The sequence below is a fragment of the Nothobranchius furzeri genome, chromosome 5, assembly GCF_043380555.1.
Source record: "Nothobranchius furzeri strain GRZ-AD chromosome 5, NfurGRZ-RIMD1, whole genome shotgun sequence".
NCBI lineage: Eukaryota > Metazoa > Chordata > Actinopteri > Cyprinodontiformes > Nothobranchiidae > Nothobranchius > Nothobranchius furzeri.
In genome coordinates, this window is record NC_091745.1 from 6,222,193 (window position 1) to 6,241,281 (window position 19,089).

At 40.0% G+C, this 19,089-nt stretch overlaps 1 protein-coding gene across 2 annotated transcripts; it reads right to left on the reverse strand.

Moving 5' to 3' along the window:
* Positions 1-7,528: 7,528 nt before the first annotated feature.
* Positions 7,529-12,826, reverse strand: LOC107378438 (potassium voltage-gated channel subfamily A member 7). 2 transcript variants are annotated; one of them, XM_015948643.3, is made up of 3 exons: positions 12,579-12,826; positions 11,692-12,339; positions 7,529-8,674 (listed from the first exon to the last, which is right to left on the reverse strand). In XM_015948643.3, the coding sequence occupies exons 2-3, from the start codon at positions 12,286-12,288 to the stop codon at positions 7,739-7,741; spliced, it is 1,533 nt and encodes a 510-aa protein (XP_015804129.1). In that variant the 5' UTR covers positions 12,289-12,339; positions 12,579-12,826; the 3' UTR covers positions 7,529-7,738. The 2 variants fall into 2 exon arrangements, with proteins under 2 accessions (XP_015804129.1, XP_015804128.1); XM_015948642.3 differs by having other exon boundaries at positions 11,617-12,339.
* Between the last annotated feature and the right edge of the window lie 6,263 nt (positions 12,827-19,089).

The following is a 19,089-nucleotide window of genomic DNA, read 5'->3' on the forward strand; positions in this document are numbered from 1 at the left end:
GGTGACAATCTTTACTTTGAAACGAAACGAAGAAGCTAGCTGAAGACGCTTCATTTCCTCGTCTCCCCCAGCTGTCCTGTGCTAAACAAACCTGGCATGGTTCTCAACACTCCTGGTATCTGATTTTACTGCCACAGATTTATAACCTAAACTTTAATTGTGGTTGCTTAGTTTTTGGTCCCAGCTAAGATTTGGCTTTAATACACCAAACATTTATTTTGTAGATCTACTAACCGATTAATTATCAGCTCCCCCTAAGCATGCTAACCCAGTTAGCTGCTCAATAATAACATTCCTATGAGAGCTTTTTTCAAAACCTTTTGGCTAAAACGTGATTAAATTTAAGGGTAAATTAAGGAAACCGCTCTCTGAAGTTATTTTTATACTCTTCTCTGAACTTCTTCCCCCATTATTTTCATCCTTGGTGCTCTTCCTCATCTCCCTCAGACAACACTCACTGTTCTTGTTAATATTGTCTATAATATGTAAGATTGTTGTGGTTCTCTGGTATGTGTGAAATGATGGATACTAAGCACGTTGTTATTATTTTGTTGCCTGTTTATAGCTAGTTTTTTGTTATTTTCATTTCTGATCGCTGTGAAACAGCTGAACTGATGTCCTTTTCCCAATGAACTGCCTTTCATTTCAAAATAAAGTTTATCAACTGCCCCCTCCCCATACATCTTTAATTATTCATTTAGATTCACATATGATGAAATCTTGGAGATTTGTTTTGCTTTATGATTTGTTGTCTTGTTTTCATGTTGCTTAGGTAGCTTGTACCATCAGTAGATTTGCTGTCAAAAACAGGTCGTGCGTCAGTGTGTGCTGACTAAAACTGGGGAAAAAATCCCTTGGGCAAGGATATTAGTGAATGGAGAGGATGCAACAGACATTCAGACCAAATGCACAAATTACACACGAGGCTGCCCTTACAGTTGATGAGACAAAGACACGCAGGGATACCAATGCTCGTAATCCTCTCAAAGAAGAGTCAGAGTTGGGCAAGGCAGTGACGGATGGGAGAGGAATGGTGGGGCGGCAGATGGCGTGAAAGACGTCAATGGTTTTCATTCTTCCCAGACAGCATAAGGGCATTGTGGGTGATTGTAAGCAGGGATGCCGTTAGCTTCGGGTCGCTGTGTCAGAGATTCAAGAAGGTGGAGGTGCTGAAGGCTGGAGCTCAGCAGCTACCTGTGTCTCTGAACTTATGTCATCGTTTAGGAAATAGAAATCTTTGGTGTTTTGTTGGACCGATGGTTTATGATTAAAACACTAATCTGCTCCACGGCACAGAAAAGTGCTGCTTCTACAACAACTGACATGAGGATATCTGAGGCAACAGGGGGTCAGGAATTTAATCACTGCAGCAATCATCTCTGAGAGGGACGTGTGTGTGTGTGTGTGTGTATGTGTGTGTGTGTGTGTGTGTGTGTGTGTGTGTGTGTGTGTGTGTGTGTGTGTGTGTGTGTGTGTGTGTGTGTGTGTGTGTGTGTTATATGTAGGTATATTGGTAGATATGCCTGAGGTTCAAGCATCTGTGTGTTTTTGTGAAATCTTGCTGTTTGTTTAAAGCTGTTATGGCAAACGTACAAACATGGTCACAGAAGGCTCACCCCTCCCCTCGGGTATCTTCCCTGAGATGTTTCTACCCAGAAACGTGTGTGGCCAGAGGAAACAAGAGAGTGCTAAACACCAGTCGCCATTTCCTAGGTCCAAACATCTTTTGTTGTCCGTGACTTCCAATGGCGTTTTTCTTTTTGGGACTCTAGTAGTTTGTCCTAAAGTTGAAGTGGTAGCAGCCGGCTGTTTCTCCTTGTCTGATGTTGTTGAGCAGAGAACCTCTCACCAGTGGTGCTCTGTGGCTAAATGCGTGAGTGCGTTATGAGTGGAGGACCCAGTGAAGTTTGGAAGCGCAACGGCTCGGTGAAACCGACAACCGAAGAGTCCAATAGTTGCAAGAGAACCACTTTATTCATTTTATTCTTTTATCTCCACAATAAGTGTATAGCTATACTTTAGAACAGGGCCATTCCAGGCCTCGAGGGCTGGTATCCAGCACGTTTTGGTTTTAACCCTGCTAACACACCTGCTTTTAATCAGAAGGTAATTAACAGGCTTCTGCAGAGTCTAATGAGCTGCCGCACAGGTGATTAAATCACTGAATCAGGTGTTTTGGAGCAGAGAAACCACTAAAACCTGCTGGATGCCGGCCCTCGAGGCCCAGAGCTGAACAGCCCTGCTTTAGAACATTGTTAGGAGGCATGAAAAATGTTTTAAGCTAATTTGTTACAACAGACATTCTGACTACATTTCCCATCTAAATTTGCTATTGCAGCTTTAATGTTTTAATAGAACAATAAAGCATTTTGAGCACTAAAAACTGGAAAACTAGCTGTTCACCTTTCTTACATTTGGATCTCAGCATGTTCACTCTTTTCATTGTTCCTGTGAATGTTGGAAAAAAAGCTTACATAGTCAAAATTAAAAAAATTATACCATTACATACATTCATAGAATAGAATAGAACAGACTATTAATCCCACAGTGGGGAAATTCACTTGTTACAGCAGCACATACACTTAGAGAATAACGTGAAGATAAAATAACAACAAAGGTACTTATGCACATAGGCGGTACGCTAGTATTGTAACCTTCGACAACTTTAATGCCCACAAGTAAAAAATGAAAATTGGGTTCCAGCACTATGCAGCATACTGTAAATGACACAGACATATGTAAATCTGGTAATGCACAAGGATTGAACACATTTATTAACCAATAAATTAATGTACACACTTGTGTGGGTGTCTAAAATGTGGAGTTACACCAAGTTTAAGTATATTTGTAAGAAATGCTGCTCTAGTTTTTGCTTTTAAGCCTGTAGAAGCTTAAAATATCTCAAACATTGAGGGTATTTTTTTTCTGGTGTTACCGACCCTGAACTGATCTCTACCTATAATCTAAATACAGACCAAAACTGTTCTTAGCATTTCTTTTACTTCAGTGACTGAAGACAAACAACAGCAACAGAAAGGAAAACAGACTGAAATAGAAATTAAAATAAAAAATGGTAAAAACAGTAGTAAAATGAACATAAGGAACTGAATAAAAGTGTATTTAATAATGGAAAAATGTAAGAACTGTAAAAAGGCAATTAAACTATTACCATAAAAATATTCAAACAAAAATATGTCTAGTAATAAAAAGAAATTGGGATAATCCCTACAGGTCTTTTGTTTTCTTTTTTAACTTTAAATTGTTTCAAATGTCTTACTTTTATTTAGCTCTAATGTAACCAGAGATATTAATGAGGGCCGCATTCCATTTCTGACTCTGTGCAAACTAAGTTGAACATGTGCAAAACCAGAAATGTCTGTAAGTGGGATGCAGCCTTTTGATTTCCCAACTGTTTCCATGAAAATACTTGTACTATTGTTTTCCAGCTGTGTTGAGGTTTACAGAGCAAAAGCAAAACATCTGGAAATCACCACGACTTAAAGAAGTATTTCAGCTTTACATTATGTCTCACACGTGTTCTTCCATGGCCCAGAATCTAAATCCTTTTGGACTGCTTGTAGAGGTTTTATATCTTTATATCAATCTCCTTTGTCTTTAGTTGTAACTGAGCAGCATTATTTCTAAATAACAGATGTTTTATTTCAGTAATAAGTAAGTCACAAAGCCATAAGTCCAGCTCACTAGCAGCATGAAAGTGGGAGGCGTCATGTTTTATGTGCTGCTGCTGCTGTTTTATAACTCAGTGTGACATCTAGAGGTCAAATCCCTCATCACATGCAGCAGCAGGGTGCATCGGACACAGGTTACCACCAGACAGCTGTAAGTCAAAATAAATCCTGAGATTTCACAACATTTAACACCAGAAGACTACAAGGATCAAAAACCTAGAGTGTTCGAGGTTTAGGTTTGAGCTCACATCTTCATCTTCATCTTCACATCCTCTGAGAGCCACCCCTGACTGAGTCATGTGGAAGGAATGCAGAAATCCCGAAAGTGAGAGGTAAAACGTGATTTTTATTAGGTAAAGAAAGACGTTTACACACACACACACAGCCACATCTGTGCACAGTATGCAGGCCACACTTTGTCCACACTGTCAAACAAATCATACATATTTATTTTAGCGTCACTTTTCTTTTTATGAAACCAAAATTTCATTTTATGGACTTAAATCGATGTGGGCATCTTAAATTTAATAAATTATTGACGAATATAAAAACACTTTGGTAAACAACAAATATTTTTGCCACTTTCTATAAATACACCATTTTATTTTGGAGGATAGAAGTACCTAAAAATAGAGGCATCAGCTGAGACTCTGAGGCAGGCTCAACCTTTGTCCAATGTGTTGGGTTAGGCGGTAAAACTAATTTAGGGTCATTAAATTAAAGCAGAAACAATATCTTAGTTGTTAAAATAAATTCAGACAGAACTGGAGTTTGTAATTCTTTTCTGCCACTGTGCTGTGTGTGTGTGTGTGTGTGTGTGTGTGTGTGTGTGTGTGTGTGTGTGTGTGTGTGTGTGTGTGTGTGTGTGTGTGTGTGTGTGTGTGTGTGTGTGTTTGACAGCATAACATTTTATAAACGACTGGATGGATTTCGATGAAACTCCCAGCCTTCGTTGGATGAACACCTACAGCTGTTGACCTCTGAGTTCAACATGATTTAGGATCACCTCCACAGTGAATCAGATTTTAAAAACACAAAAAAATCCTATAACGCTGTAAATGCAACAGATTTTCTCCTAAGACTGAATGTGGAAGGAGCTGAGAGACATCCACGGCACATACTCCAAGCTAACATGACACAAGGTTTTCCTGTATTGCGCGAGACTGCATAACAACATTTTCAAAAATGTGAGGGCTTATTTGAATAGCTATATCTTTTTCATTTTCCATTTTAAGGTTTTAAGATTAACATTTTAAAGTAAAAGCAGGTGAAGAAATGCTGATCCATCTATTTTTATACGCTTTCCTTGAACTTGCTGACTTTGCCAGAGAGGTATGCAATATTCAGCGTTGCCTAAGTGGAGGTCTGCTTGATTTAATTGGTTGTCTTTATAATAAATATTATTCCACCAAAAGTCAGGATGGTCACTGAAAATATTGTGGTCAATTATGAATAATTGATTATCAAAACACTTTAAAAGTAAAAATCTCAATTCATTCTGTAAAATTCAGTTGTAGTACAACTTACTGAGCCATAGATCATGGTGGTTGCCTCATCCTGCAGTAGATAAGACCTCAGCCTTGTGACAGCAGTGTCAGCTGGCCCTGACCTGAGATCAGCATTTGCTAATGTCTAAGTTGTATCAGTTACACTGCGTAAATGTGTGACGGTTAACCGTGTGTGCACTTCCACCAGTGGATGACTGATCTCTTTGTTGTCCTCGTCGGAATGAGATTAGAGGGCCACATCTCTGCCGTAACTGTAATGCGCACAACGTCGACACCTGCAGCGCCCGCAGCATGCTGAGAGCAGCAGAGCGTGTCACAAAATGATGACATTTAGTTATAGAACTTCCACATAACCACATAATCTGTCGTGGTGAAGAGGGAGCTGAGCCAGAAAGCCAGGCTCTCGATTTACCGGTCGATCTACGTCCCAATCCTCACCTATGGTCATGAGCTTTGGGTAGTGACCGAAAGAACGAGATCGCGGATACAAGCGGCCGAAATGAGTTTCCTCCGTAGGGTGGCCGGGCTCAGCCTTAGATAGGGTGAGGAGCTCGGACATTCAGGAGGGACTCGGAGTAGAACCGCTGCTCCTCCGGATCAAGAGGAGTCAGTTGAGGTGGTTTGGACAGGATGCCTCCTGGACGCCTCCCTGGGGAGGTGATTTGGGCATGTCCTGCCAGCAGGAGGCCCCGGGTCCACCCAGGACACGTTGGAGAGGTTACATCTCCAATCTGGTCCGGAAACGCCTTGGGGTCCTGCCGGAGGAGCTGGTGGAGGTGGTAGGGGAGAGGACGGTCTGGAGCTCCCTAGTTGGGATGCTGCCCCCACGACCCGGACCCGGATAAGCGGAGGAAGACGACGACAACTTCCACATAACATACAAAAGCAATCTGAAATCAGTTATATTTTTCTAGAAGGAAGCTTTAAAGCTAAAGTTTGAACTTATTCAAAACTCATTTAAACCCCCCAGATATTTTAATCCATCTGGAATGAAACCTGTGTTTTGCACAAAAATGCAGTTCAATCAATTTTAAAGTTAAAGATGAATCCCAAACCTTAAACCTTCACATGACTCCTTGGTAAATATTGCACATGACTGTTCTGACAACAAACTTCAAGGATAAAATTGTCCAATTTCTTAAAAAATTAGTTTTAAATCTGACTGTAAATCCGATAAAAACACTTATTGGTGCCTTTTTTGTTGATGTTTTGATTTTAGGTCAATTTTTACAGCATTAACCCTTTGATGCATAATGGTCACTACAGTGGACAGGTTCTTAAAATTGTTATTTATTTATTTTTGCTATTAAGCACAGCTGTTGAAGACTTTATTGCATTTGAACCCCCCATTTGTACTTTAGTAAGTCAAGCCAACATATTTCATGTTCAGATTGCACACTGTCCACTGAGGTGGACATGTAATAAATTATTTGTAAATTACATTTTACAAAAAATATGTAAATATGAAATTTGTTTCATTCACACCTAAAGATGAATGAAAAAAATTGTTAAAAAAAATCATGGTTGAAGATTTCATAATTCATGCATCAAAGGGTTAAAATCTAAAGTTTTAATTTTTTCAGACCTAAAAATGTACGTTAATTATTTATTTTCTAAATGCTTTGCAAGGACTTTTTAGTTTCTTTTTTAGATTTAGCTTTCTACCAAAAATATGCAGCTTTTGCGATATTTCCTTGACTGCAATTTGGAAAAGAGTAAACAAAACAAAACAAAAAATGTTAGAAACCAAGCTCTGGCGTTCATGTTGTTGAGGAAACCAGGAAGGGATTCGTCCATACTCGTGAACGTTTTCTGAGATATTTTTCTTTTTTAGGGACAGAACCTTTGCTATGCCAGCTCCCGCCATATGCAACTTTCTGCCCCAACATATCTGTGCTTCAGACTCACTCCAGAAATAAATAAAATTTTAAAAACATACTTCTTTAATCAAGTATTTAACCCCCGTTTATTTATTTCACTTGTCCTATTTGATTTGTCCACATGACTTGTTGATTTGTTGCTTAAGATCTCAAAGACTTCTGAAGTATAACCGAGAGGTTGCAGATGCTACTCTTAAAATGCACCACTTGTAAGACATTGGTTGGTTTTCACTTGTTATATTAATGTTTTTGTTGTGCACATAGCTTTTAATGATGTGTGCCATCTTGATCAGGTTTTCTTTGGAAAGCAATGCTGCTCTGAACGGACTTTGTGGTTAAATAATGTTTAGATAAAACAAAATGAAATGAATGAACTTCAACCTGACATGAAACTAAATAACTATAAAGGTTAAAGCTGATCTTATTGTGCAGAGAGATCTGGACACACAAGTTACAAAGAGTTGTGTTTATTTTTGGGGCAAACAGCTTATTTCATAAGTATGTTCAACAAAATCACACAAAGCCTCAACTATAGTCACGAACCTGGTTTGTGTCCATCTTCCTTTTTATTCTTTCTCTTACACCCAGCTGCGTCTTTGATCAATATTTTACACCAGACTTGCATTTTTTTCTTTGTTGTGTCCAATCTGTCTCTTGTCCGTCAAACTTGGGTGACCATAGGTTCTTTGAGACTAAACGTAATCCCTTGCCGATCACCTGCAACCGGTTCTGTACAAAGTCCACCTAGTAGACGCCCATTGAGAGGAGGGCTCGTGGCCCTGTTCTGCTGTGACAGGAGTGCATAATCCCCCATGTACTCCGGACCTTCATCCAATCCATCCTCCTCTTCACCTTCGTCTTCATTCTCCCCGTCCTTTTCCCAGAGTGATGTGGGAACGTGGCTGTACACCCTGTTGTCCTCACACTCCATCTCTCGGTGGTAGAAGTAGCTGAAGTTGGACACGATGACAGGAACTGGCAAAGAGATGGTGAGCACACCAGCAATAGCACACATAGAGCCCACCAGCTTTCCCCCAACCGTCCCCGGGCTCATGTCCCCATAGCCCACTGTTGTCATAGTAACCACCGCCCACCAGAAAGCCTCGGGTATGCTGGTGAATGATGTGCCAATACTGTCCACCTCAGCAAAGTAAACAGCACTTGAAAAGAGGATGACCCCAATAAAAAGGAAGAAAATCAGTAGGGCAAGCTCTCGCAAGCTAGCCTTCAGTGTCTGACCCAAGATCTGGAGGCCTTTGGAGTGACGAGAAAGCTTGAAAATCCTGAAGACCCTCACCAGTCTAATGATCCGGATGAGGGCCAGGGACACGGAGGGTTGTGTGCCTTTGTCCTTGGCGAGCTCTGTGCCCAGTGTAACGAAAAAGGGCAAAATGGCCAAAAAGTCGATGATGTTCATGATGTCTTTGAAGAAGCGTATCTTGTTTGGAGCACTGATGAAGCGCATGATGAGTTCAAAGGAGAACCAGAAGATGCAGACAGTCTCTACTATGAAGAAGGGGTCGTGGAAGGCAGTGAACTTTGGTGGGATCAAGATGGTTTCGTTGGGGATGGTGGGATGAGGCGTGGTGGTGAATTGCTGTAAGGCAAACACAAGTGATCAGACTCTGATTAAATAATTTCCTTTCATTTTATGCTTATCAAACATGACCTGGAGACAGAAAGGTGAGAATAAAAGAGTAGACTGGTAGTAAGTAGCTCCATGGAGACGGTGTTTACTGGAGAGAAAACATTTGGGTCATCAGGATACCGTGATACCGTGCTAACTTTTTCACTCCTCTCCTTTTTCACCCTCCCAGCGTTCATTTTTTTTCCAGAGACTTTTATATAAATCACTTTATCTATATTTAAATACACAAATAAACCTTAAGTTCAAGTGACTACGGCTTGTGTTACAGTCATCTGGCACTTCGTTTAACGCAGCCGTTTGTTTTTATCAGGGACAGATGACTGAGCATCAGTGTCTTTTAATAAGTTAGATACAGTTACTCAAAGTGTTTGAACATTTTGCAGTGAAACTGTTCTTCACTGAGAGTTGATCTAATGACCTAGTTGGGTCGATCAACCCAGTGACCATTTCGAAAGAGGTGATTGAGGTTTTTACACGCCTCATTTAACTTTTCAGATAGGTGGTTTTGTCATTTACTTCAGATACAGGCATTACGCAGTCCAAGTTAACCGCACAGCTGAATAAACATCCCTCTCCTAAGCCATTGGTGTACATTATAGCCTTGATGATAGGAGGATTTCATGCAGGTCTGAGGTATTTCATTAAATGAGTTTCAGCTGGATCAACCCAATAAACTGCAAACCGAGCCATTTACTTTTTTAGTTTCTCTCCAGCCTTGTTTCCCAGTTGCTGTCCAGCAGTTTCTCAATTTTACAATAAAAGTTAAAAAATGATTCCATGGATATGACTGTGCAGGGCAGTCCTTATTTTTTTCCTGTTATCTTAAAAAAACACATTTTTGAGTACCTGGACGTCTGGCTCTGGACCAAAGTTCCTTGAACAACACGGCTTGATTGGTTTGTTGCTAACATAATTCTAATCAATTATGTGTCAAATAAAAAAAGCAATAGCAATCATTTGTCAAGATCTAAGAAAACCAACTGATTGTTTTAAGATGTTCCAGCTGGTGGACATCTGATTGGGTTGGAACAGCTGTGTATGCAGGTTTGGATGGAGCCCAGATTAGCTCAGATCTCCTACAGTGTGATTTGTATCAACAAACGATGAAGCAGAAACTCATTGGGTGCCGGTACATATCGTTTCTGCTCCTTTAACCCAGAATCCGTCTTGTCTCTTGGCCACACAAGCATCCACCAGCTAATTTCATTCTGCAGTCGTCATCAGAAAAACTGACCTGTCACCGTCTCTTCCACGCCTGTGAGTCACAGCCTTTATTAATATGGACATTAGTTTATGTGTTGATGCACTCTAAGGGTTGTCCGTCTATGAATAGCTCTGTAGGTCTCCAAGCAGTAATGTGAGACAAGCTCTCGTTCTCCGCATTCACACTTGCTTCTACTTCTAAGTCCTTTCATTCACTCTCACTTCTAACTATTTTTAAAGTATCCACTTCATCCAAATGGCTCCGGCAGGTGTATGAGACATCGCATGTCGTCTGCATGGCCCACCCCCAACAGCAAAACGCTCTCTTTCCTTTTGACTTTTGATTTATAGCAACAATAATAACCTACATTTTTACAGTACATTTCATGAGATCCATGCTTTTTCCATCGATGCTGTACGGCGCCAGTTCCCAAAATTGGGGTGTAGGTCACCAGGCATTAAGTTTAGGCCTTGAGTAGGAAAAAAACATATTTTAATATCATATTTTTATATTTATTAATATTGTTCAAAATGGTAGTTAAAATAAAGTTTATTATGAAGTGAAAACTCAGTTTTCATTACGCCCTTCGTAATGGAACCACAGCATCTAACCACAGACGTTCAGAGCATCGAGTATTATGAATGTAAACAACTGCTCCATGGAGATGGTGCATGGGCTTTTATTGCATTGTTTTTGTCTAGCAGGGTGTAGTGATCAGTTTCCTACCGTTTGTAGAAAGAGGTCATGTCTGACAGCTAGAGCGAAACCAATTTATGGATGAAGTCCTACCATGCAAAATAGCTCTAAATAAGGTTTTCTAGATGTTTGAATGAATGTTGGGTTAAATGTTTTTACAGTTCATCTCTTTGAAACAGTTGTTTGCTTTCTGTTTTTCTGTTAGCACGCTGTGCTAGCAGCGTGCACTCCTGCTGCTCAGTTAGCCATAAATAAACGAAGTTCATCAGAATTTTATATTTTCTAAACAATGGTGTTGTTTCATCTAATTTTTCTCAAGCAAAGTAAGTTGTCTTTGTATTCACAGCAACTCAGCTTCTCTGTGTGTTGTCTGGCACAAGACCAGTGGAATAACAACTCATTTCTAACCAACGACAGGATAAGCAGCTTCGAACCACATAATTACAAGAGGCAACATAAATGTGTTTAGCTAGCGTACTGATCAAGTAAACAATGTCTCCCTGGTTCCCCAGACTAAGATTTTGCTGACAGCTGTCTACTGCAGGTAAGACACTGACTGTTCATAAACTTCATCTCATTCAGCCTTAATAAAAATCTCAGAAAATAAATGCTCTTCCTTTCTCTCTAGGCTATAAACTAAACCTCTAAGAAAGTAGGACTACATACTTGAGGGACATTTTTGTTGTTTAATTGTGTGTTTAGTTATTAAAATAAAATCTACGTCAGCAGAAATGCAAATATCTGTTTACCGAATGAAAAATGCCATGGCATTGAGTTAGAGCTGTTTTTCTAAAGATGATTTCTTACAGTGAATTTAGCTTTACATTCAGCCTTCATACTAAGCTCTTCTCTGCTGTTAGCCTCTGTTTAATACTGTTGACGGAGACAAACTTGTAGGACCAGATGAGTTTCTAGCCCTCTTTTCTTTTCTAACTGTTCTCAGTGACTTGTTTTCATTCATCTGTTTTAACAACCTCCACTTCCTCCTCACCTCCCTTCGTTCCTTCTCATGTCTGAACTCCGGCAGAGTCTCTAAGCAGAAGATGAGAATGGAGATGATAATGACCATAACACTGATGATGGCAATGATTCGAGCTCCACCAGAAGACTCTGGATACTCAAACAGCATCCAGATGTCCTGCTGCCACTTTTTGGGGGGTAATGGTCTCTCCTCCTCTTTATGGAAGCCTTCATCCTCTTTGAAGCGGTCGATTATCTCCTCCCCAAGCTCGTAGAAGTGCAGTTCCTCCAGGAACATGTCCAGGGGGATGTTAGCGGGCCTCCGCAGCCTTCCCCCTGACTGGTAGAAGTAGAGGATGGCATCAAAGCAGATGCGGTTCCTGTCCAAGAATAGTTCATTACGCATGGGGTCGTAGTAGCGAAGGCGCCTCTGGGGGTCACCCAGCAGGGAGTCTGGAAACTGGGCAAGGGTACGGAGCTGGGTCTCATAACGCATCCCAGAAACGTTGATGGCCAGACGTTCAGCCAGTGCCCAGTTACTCCTCCAGGGGCGACGGTTCTCCCCCCTCACCTCCTTCTCACTGCTCTCCTTCTCCAGTTTGTTGTGTTTGTCTTTGCTTTGTTTTTGTTCATCACTGACCTCCTCAGCCTTCGACTTTTCCCCTTCTTTGTCTGAGACTCTCTGCTTGTCTTGATTATCCATTTCTCAGCCTTGGAGGCTTTATTTGCTTGTAAATTTTGTTGAGTCTTTGTGCTGAAAGAAGGAAGAATCAAGGTTAAACCTGCTGCAAAGACGCAGCTGAACAGAAGAGGATTAGTGGAAGCTGCAATAAAAAATTATTGGCACATCATTTTTGTGTTTACAGAAATTACTTATCACTTATGAGCCATACGGTTTAGGAAATAATGTAATTAAACCTGCAAAACATGTTTAATTATTCTGAAACTTTTCTATAAACTTTAGCCTCTAGTGACAAAAGTCTCCGTCTTTACCTGCGTGTCCACCTGCTCCCGCTAATCACACCTACAGACAGTGGCCATGACCCTGCTGTTGTACTTCCACCTCCAGGTGCCTGCTGACCCTTCCCTCTTTCTGCAACAGTTTCTGCATCGGTTCCCTCGTCTTCTTGATGTCCAGAAAAGACCTCCCAATTGTCCCTCCTTCATGATCTACGAGGAGGAGGCAGAGGGGAGCCATGTGTCTCCGTCAGGGACCGCTGTGGTGTTAATCTGCTGCCCGTGGAGAAGTTAGGCTTGTCGCTCTGTTACAGAGCGCTGAGGGGAATGCTGCAGGGTTGAAATTTAATCTTTGACCCTGCTCCAAAAGCGCTGCAGCTTCTTCTTTCACCACCCCCCCCCACCCCCCCGCCGCCCCAACGACCCTTCCTTGTCCAAGAATTCTTACCCCCACCCCACACACCCCTAAACATACTGTACATATTTTACTACATGTAACCTAATCAGCGTACTTGAATAATAATAATAATAATAATAATAATAAATAGTTAATAAAAGTATTAATAAGTGCACAGAAAATATAAATTCCAGAAGTAAATGTTGCCATTTTGTGTCTCATAGATTATATACTGCAAAGTAAATTATGTTATATTTATAAATTGGTGAAAATTCATGAAATTTTGCTTTTTGTTCATCTCTAATTAATTTAATCCCTTAAATTCAGTCTCAGTCTTCAGTTTGATGATTATTTGTATTCAATAGCATAAACTATTTTGTTCATTCACATCTTTTTTTACAGTTTTAGTTTATAAACACATTTCTTTACGCAGAACAGTTCATTATTTATATGACTTCATAATTATATAATATATTAATATTTAGTGGGGGGGGGTTCACCTGTAAAATGACTTTTTAATTAACTTTCTGCTGTTTTGATGTTTTTGTAGTTTTATTATGATCATTTTAATAATTGTGTTATTTTTATGTAACTTTATTTAACTCATTCACTGCCATTGACGATTAAAGTAGTCATTTTAAATCCAACCGCTCACTGCCAATGACAAATAAAGTCGTCATTTGCATTTTTTTATTGTTCGGGCATCATAAAGAGCCCCTGCGCCGAGAGAACAAACATCTCAGCTCTGAAGCTGATCTTCATCCGCATACGTCACACGTCACATGATCAGGAAGCAGAACATCCATGTGTTAGGAGATCATTTTGGGCCGCTGCTGTAAAATAAAGTGAGGCGCAAACTGGAAAAGCGTCTGCCGATCACAAATCGACAACGGATTATGAAAGAACGGATAACGCTCGAAACACGCTGATTCTTCCTGATGTAAGAAGTGAGTCTACTCTTTGTTTTGGTTGTTTTGGTGTCAACATCATCCTTGCTCGCAACGTTCTGTGACTCTTAAAAAAACTGTAAAAACAGCGAGAAACGCTGGCAGCGAAGGCCTTTAGCGATCAGGAAACGGCTGGCAGTGAATGAGTTAAATGTCTAAATATTTTGTGTTTTCTGATTTTAAAGGGGCATTATGGAAGTTCGACAGCCAAAACATGTATAGAAATAATAAATTTCTTCTTCATATATTCTCCTGCAATGCCCTGGTCCTGTAGAATGAGCCCTGGCATTTTTACTGTGATTGCCTGTTTTTCTGTAAAATCACAGAAAAAGAGAGATGCTCGGGTCGAGCAGGCAGCTTCATGCGCGTTCACGCTCAGGCATAGCCCGTAGCATTTGCTATCAGTAGCTTTAGCAGCAGAGAGAGAGGCAGTGCCAACTCAGCGACATTGCCGCTGTTCCTAACGCCTAGTGATGAACCTAGCTACATTCCTGAGGACCTTTAGCTACTTTATGTAGAACTTTCTTCTAGATATTTCCTGCAAATTAACAACGAAATAGCCATTTTCGCTCTGAACCGTTCTTTGGTTTGACGTTGTTTCAGGTGTCATCAAGGAAATAAGTTACAGATACTGTGATTGCTAGTAGAGTGTAGCTCACCTTGTAAGACGTCTGACTCTCAAGTAGAAGACCTGGGTTTGATTCTGGGTGTGAACATAGTTTATTTAGAGTTTCTTTTTTACATTAATGGTATATATTTTTACAGTAAGATGTCCAAATTTTTAATTGAGACTCGCCGAACGGCATTGAATTCACAGATAAAAAAGATGTGGGTTCAACTTTCATTTTGGAACAATTTTTCAAGCAAGGGAAGGGACTGATCTGAGCATGCAGGAGGACTGACCCATCATAAACCTTTGTCGCTGTGCTGAAGAGAAAGGTACAGAACCAAATTATTTAATTAATTAGCTGCGCGTTCTCCTGTCCTCTGTCCTCCAGGCCACACACACGGGACTGTCTCAGCTGTTATTTTCGTTAAGGAGTGTGCACGTACAGCATGCGCGCCTTGTGCACGAGCCTACTATTGAAGCTGCCATTACGCTTTTGGCCTGAGGGGGCAATCGCAAGCATAAAAATTCAAAAGTCCGTAAAGTCCCTTTAATTACCTTTCACCATTTTATGATATTTTATTATTTACTTTTTCATTTTGTTTTATGACTTTATGATTTATTTTGGTGTTTTTTTTTGTGATTTTTCTTTCTGTGATAAGTGCTATATAAGTAAACTTCACTTACTATAATATTCCTTTTATTTTTAAATGTGCTGTTATTATTGCTGATTTATTTTAATTGAATTTTACTGATCTTGCATTGGTCTAAGTTATTTTATGAAATGCATGTTGCTTGTTTTACTGTAGCTCTTGTAATTGACTGTTTCTTCATCTGCGTAATGAAAATCATATTTTCTTCTTATTTTCAGCTGCCCAGGTTTATCTTTTCTTTCTGTCACATGACTTGTATCATGTTTTATAACTACTATCATTCTCATTTTATAACATGTATCTTTCATTTTGTAGTATGAAACATTTGTTTTGTAAATTGCAGACTTACCAAAAAATTCTACTTTCAAAGCACATGTCTCAAAACACACATCTCCGTCTTTATGTTGCAAAACGCTTTGTCTCATTTTTTACATTAATATAGTTAAAAAAAAGTTTTTATGACTTTTTCATTTGCTTTCATTTTATTATTTACAATAATAGTTTGGGGCAGAGCCACTGCACTGACATCGGGGCCCCACCCTACTATGATAAATCAGGATGGGGTGGCAGTATCAACAGCGGCCCTGCTCAAATAGGTAGTTTAAACAATTTCTGTCTCTTTCCTCTTTGCAATACAATAAACTAAAGTCACAGGCATGTTTGCAAAAATAGTGTCATGACAATACTGTTGAAATGGAGATTTTGGCCATTTTTGAAGTATTTTTCTGAGTAAGTAACTCATTGTAGATTAAATGAGTTTAAGCTCACCAGGCTGATAAGCCAACTTCATACATTCAACAGTGTTAATGTTAAAAAAATATGTTTTGCATGAAAAGTGATGAAAAGTTGAAGACTGCAGATGTTAAATAGAGTAGGGCCAATAAATTAACACATGGATTTATAGATTTTTTTTTTTTTTACATTTCTAAAAGAATATTATTGAAAATACAAAATCCTTTTTGTTTTCACCAATGGTCAATGATGTTTTGAAGCCATTTATTTGTGAAAAAAAAACTGAACTCATTTCAAATCCATCCATTGTCTGTACCCGCTTATCCACGCAGGTAGCGGGGAGCTGGAGCCTATCTCCAGCAGTCTTCGGACAAACAGGCAGGGTACACCTGGACAGATTGGCAGTCCACCACAGCTCATTTCAAATCACCATAACAAAATAAAATACCAAAGTGACCCTGTGGAAAAGTTTACACACCCCAATAATTTTGGCCTGAAAAATGTACACAACTTGACAGAAATGGGTTTGAATGGCTGCTTACCATCCTCATCTGTGATGTTTCCTTACAGTCAGTCTGTGATTATAAAAGTTAGTGAGTTTTTGTGCAAACCCTCGCATCTTCCATCCAGAGCGGTACTGATGTTTCCAGTTCCTGAGTCATGGAGAAAGCAAAAAACTTGTCACAAGATCTACAAGAAAAGGTGATTGAATTCTTTAAAACAAGACAGGACTATAAGAACATATTCACTGAAGTGGAAACTTAGGGATTCTGTTTAAACTAAACCACGGTGAGGTAGACCAACAAAGATTTCTACAACAACCTACGGAAAACCCCTCAAAAACTTCTGCTGACATTCAGGACTCCCTCAAAGAAAGTGGCATGGCTGTTCCAAGTGGCACAAAAGGATGCACTTGAAGAAAAATAGGCTACAAGGCAGAGTTGACAGAAGAAAGCCATAACTATGCAAATGCCATAAGTGTCTTGCTTACAATGTGCCATACAGCACAGCGACAAGCCTCAACATTTCTGAAACAAAATCGTTTGGAGTGATAACACCAAAATTGAGTTTTTTGACCAAACCATAAACGTTAAGTTTGGAGAGGAGTCAACAAGTGAAAAGTGCAATATTCCTACTGTGAAATGGAGGTGGAGTTTCCTGATGTTTTGGGGATGTTTGAGTTACCAGTTACTTAATACTGTACTTACTTTATACTAGTATTTACCTTACACTAGTCCATACATTATACCAGTCCTAATTTTCTACTAATACTTACTTTAAACTATCATTTACTTTATACTAGTCCACTTTATACTAGTACTTTATATGTGTCTTTACTTTAAACTTGTATTTACTTTACACTAGTACTCATGGGCCATTCTCATCTGTACCTGGTCGGCCCTGCCCAGATAGCTCCAGTCGGCCCCAGACTGGCCCGGTTAATTCAGATTTCAGATTTCAGATTTATTGGCCAAGTAAAAGTACATTTACATGGAATTTGTCTTCGGTAGATGTTCGCTCTCTAAAACATACAACAACCAAAATAAATGAGAATAAAAATACCTAAAAACACATAAGAACATGTATACCCACACACATGTTCATTTACACACACACATACACACACACACACACACACACACATATCCATAAGCATACTGAATAAGTATTAAAACCTATGATAAAAGGATGGTAAAATAATCTACAGATTCAGGAGAGAAATGGCTGAAGGAAAGAAACTGTTCTTGTGTCTGGTAGTTTTTGTGTACAGCGATCTATAGCGTCTGCCAGATGGGAGGAGATGGAAGAGAGTAGATGCAGGATGTGTGGCATCTTGGACAATATTCACTGCCTTTTTCCTGGTCCTGCTGATGTACAGTTCCTGGACAGAGGGCAGTTGGGCACCAATGATTTTTCCTGCTGTTTTAATAATACGCTGTAGTCTGCATTTGTCCATTTTTGTGGCTGACCCAAACCAGACAGTGATGGATGAGCAAAGTATGGATTCGACTGCAGCAGTGTAGAAGATGATCAGCAGCTCTTGTGGTAGGCCGTACTTCCTTAGTTGCCGTAAGAAATACATCCTCTGCTGAGCCTTTTTGATGATGGAGTTGATGTTTGTTTCCCACTTCAGATCCCTGTAAATGATAGTTCCCAAGAACTTGAATGAGTCCACCATTGACACTGGGCTGTTGGATATTGTGAGGGGGGGCAGCACTGTGGGAAGCTTCCTAAAATCCACGACCATCTCCACAGTCTTAAGGGTGTTAAGCTCAAGATTGTGCTGACTACACCAGACCACCAGCCTCTCAACTTCTCGCTGATAAGCAGACTCATCACCATCCTGGATGAGCCCAATGACAGTGGTGTCATCTGCAAATTTCAGGATTTTTACAGCTGAGTCATTAGAGGTGCAGTCATTGGTGTACAATGAAAAGAGCAGTGGAGAAAGGACGCACCCCTGTGGTGTACCGGTGCTGATCAACCTTGTGCCAGACGTAACATTGTTCAACCGCACATGCTGGCTCCTATTTGTCAGGAAGCTGGAAATCCACTGACAAATAGCAGTGGATTTCCACTGCTATGTGTTCCACACATCCTAGCTTAGCTATGCAAGGAATGCAGTCAGAGACATTTTCAGCTTCTAGGTAATCAGCATGATAATGAATGATAATGAATTGAGCATGACTTAAGCCCATGTGGGCTGATTCTACCCACCAATCAGAGGCTTGCTCTAATGGAAGGTGTGAATTTGCTGACTGATAAGCTGGTTTATCAGTCAGCAGTGGGTGTGTTGGCCCTGGTCAGCCTGAAGCAGACCACCTCAGAAAGAGGGCTGAAAAATAGTCTCGTTGCACCCTGAAAAAAGGCAGGCCACCAAGATATGTAAGCAAGCTATGCTATCCGGGCCGGGCCGACCAGGTACAGATGGGAATGGCCCATAAGTTTAAGCTAGTAATTACTTTATACTATTATTTACTTTATATTAGTTCTTACTTTAAACTAGTACTTATACTAGTACTTACTTTATACTAGTGTTTGCTTTACATACATTTAATTTATAATAATCATAAAAATGTACTATGTTTCACAAATGCTATGTGTGGAAAGGTGCTGTGCACTAATGGAGATGCTCAAATCAGAACCAAACAGCTCAAGGATCCTGCTGCAGTCTTTATCCTGCTGCCCATTTTCTACCTAATAAACTCAA

What these genes read in the sequence shown, in the direction of transcription:
- LOC107378438 (XM_015948642.3), bottom strand. Translation starts at nt 12,288, where the DNA reads ATGGATAATCAAGACAAGCAGAGAGTCTCAGACAAAGAAGGGGAAAAG. An exon ending in ATGAGAAGGAACGAAGGGAG is followed by an intron (nt 8,675 to 11,616) that starts GTGAGGAGGAAG and finishes TTTGCCTTACAG; the next exon opens with CAATTCACCACCACGCCTCA.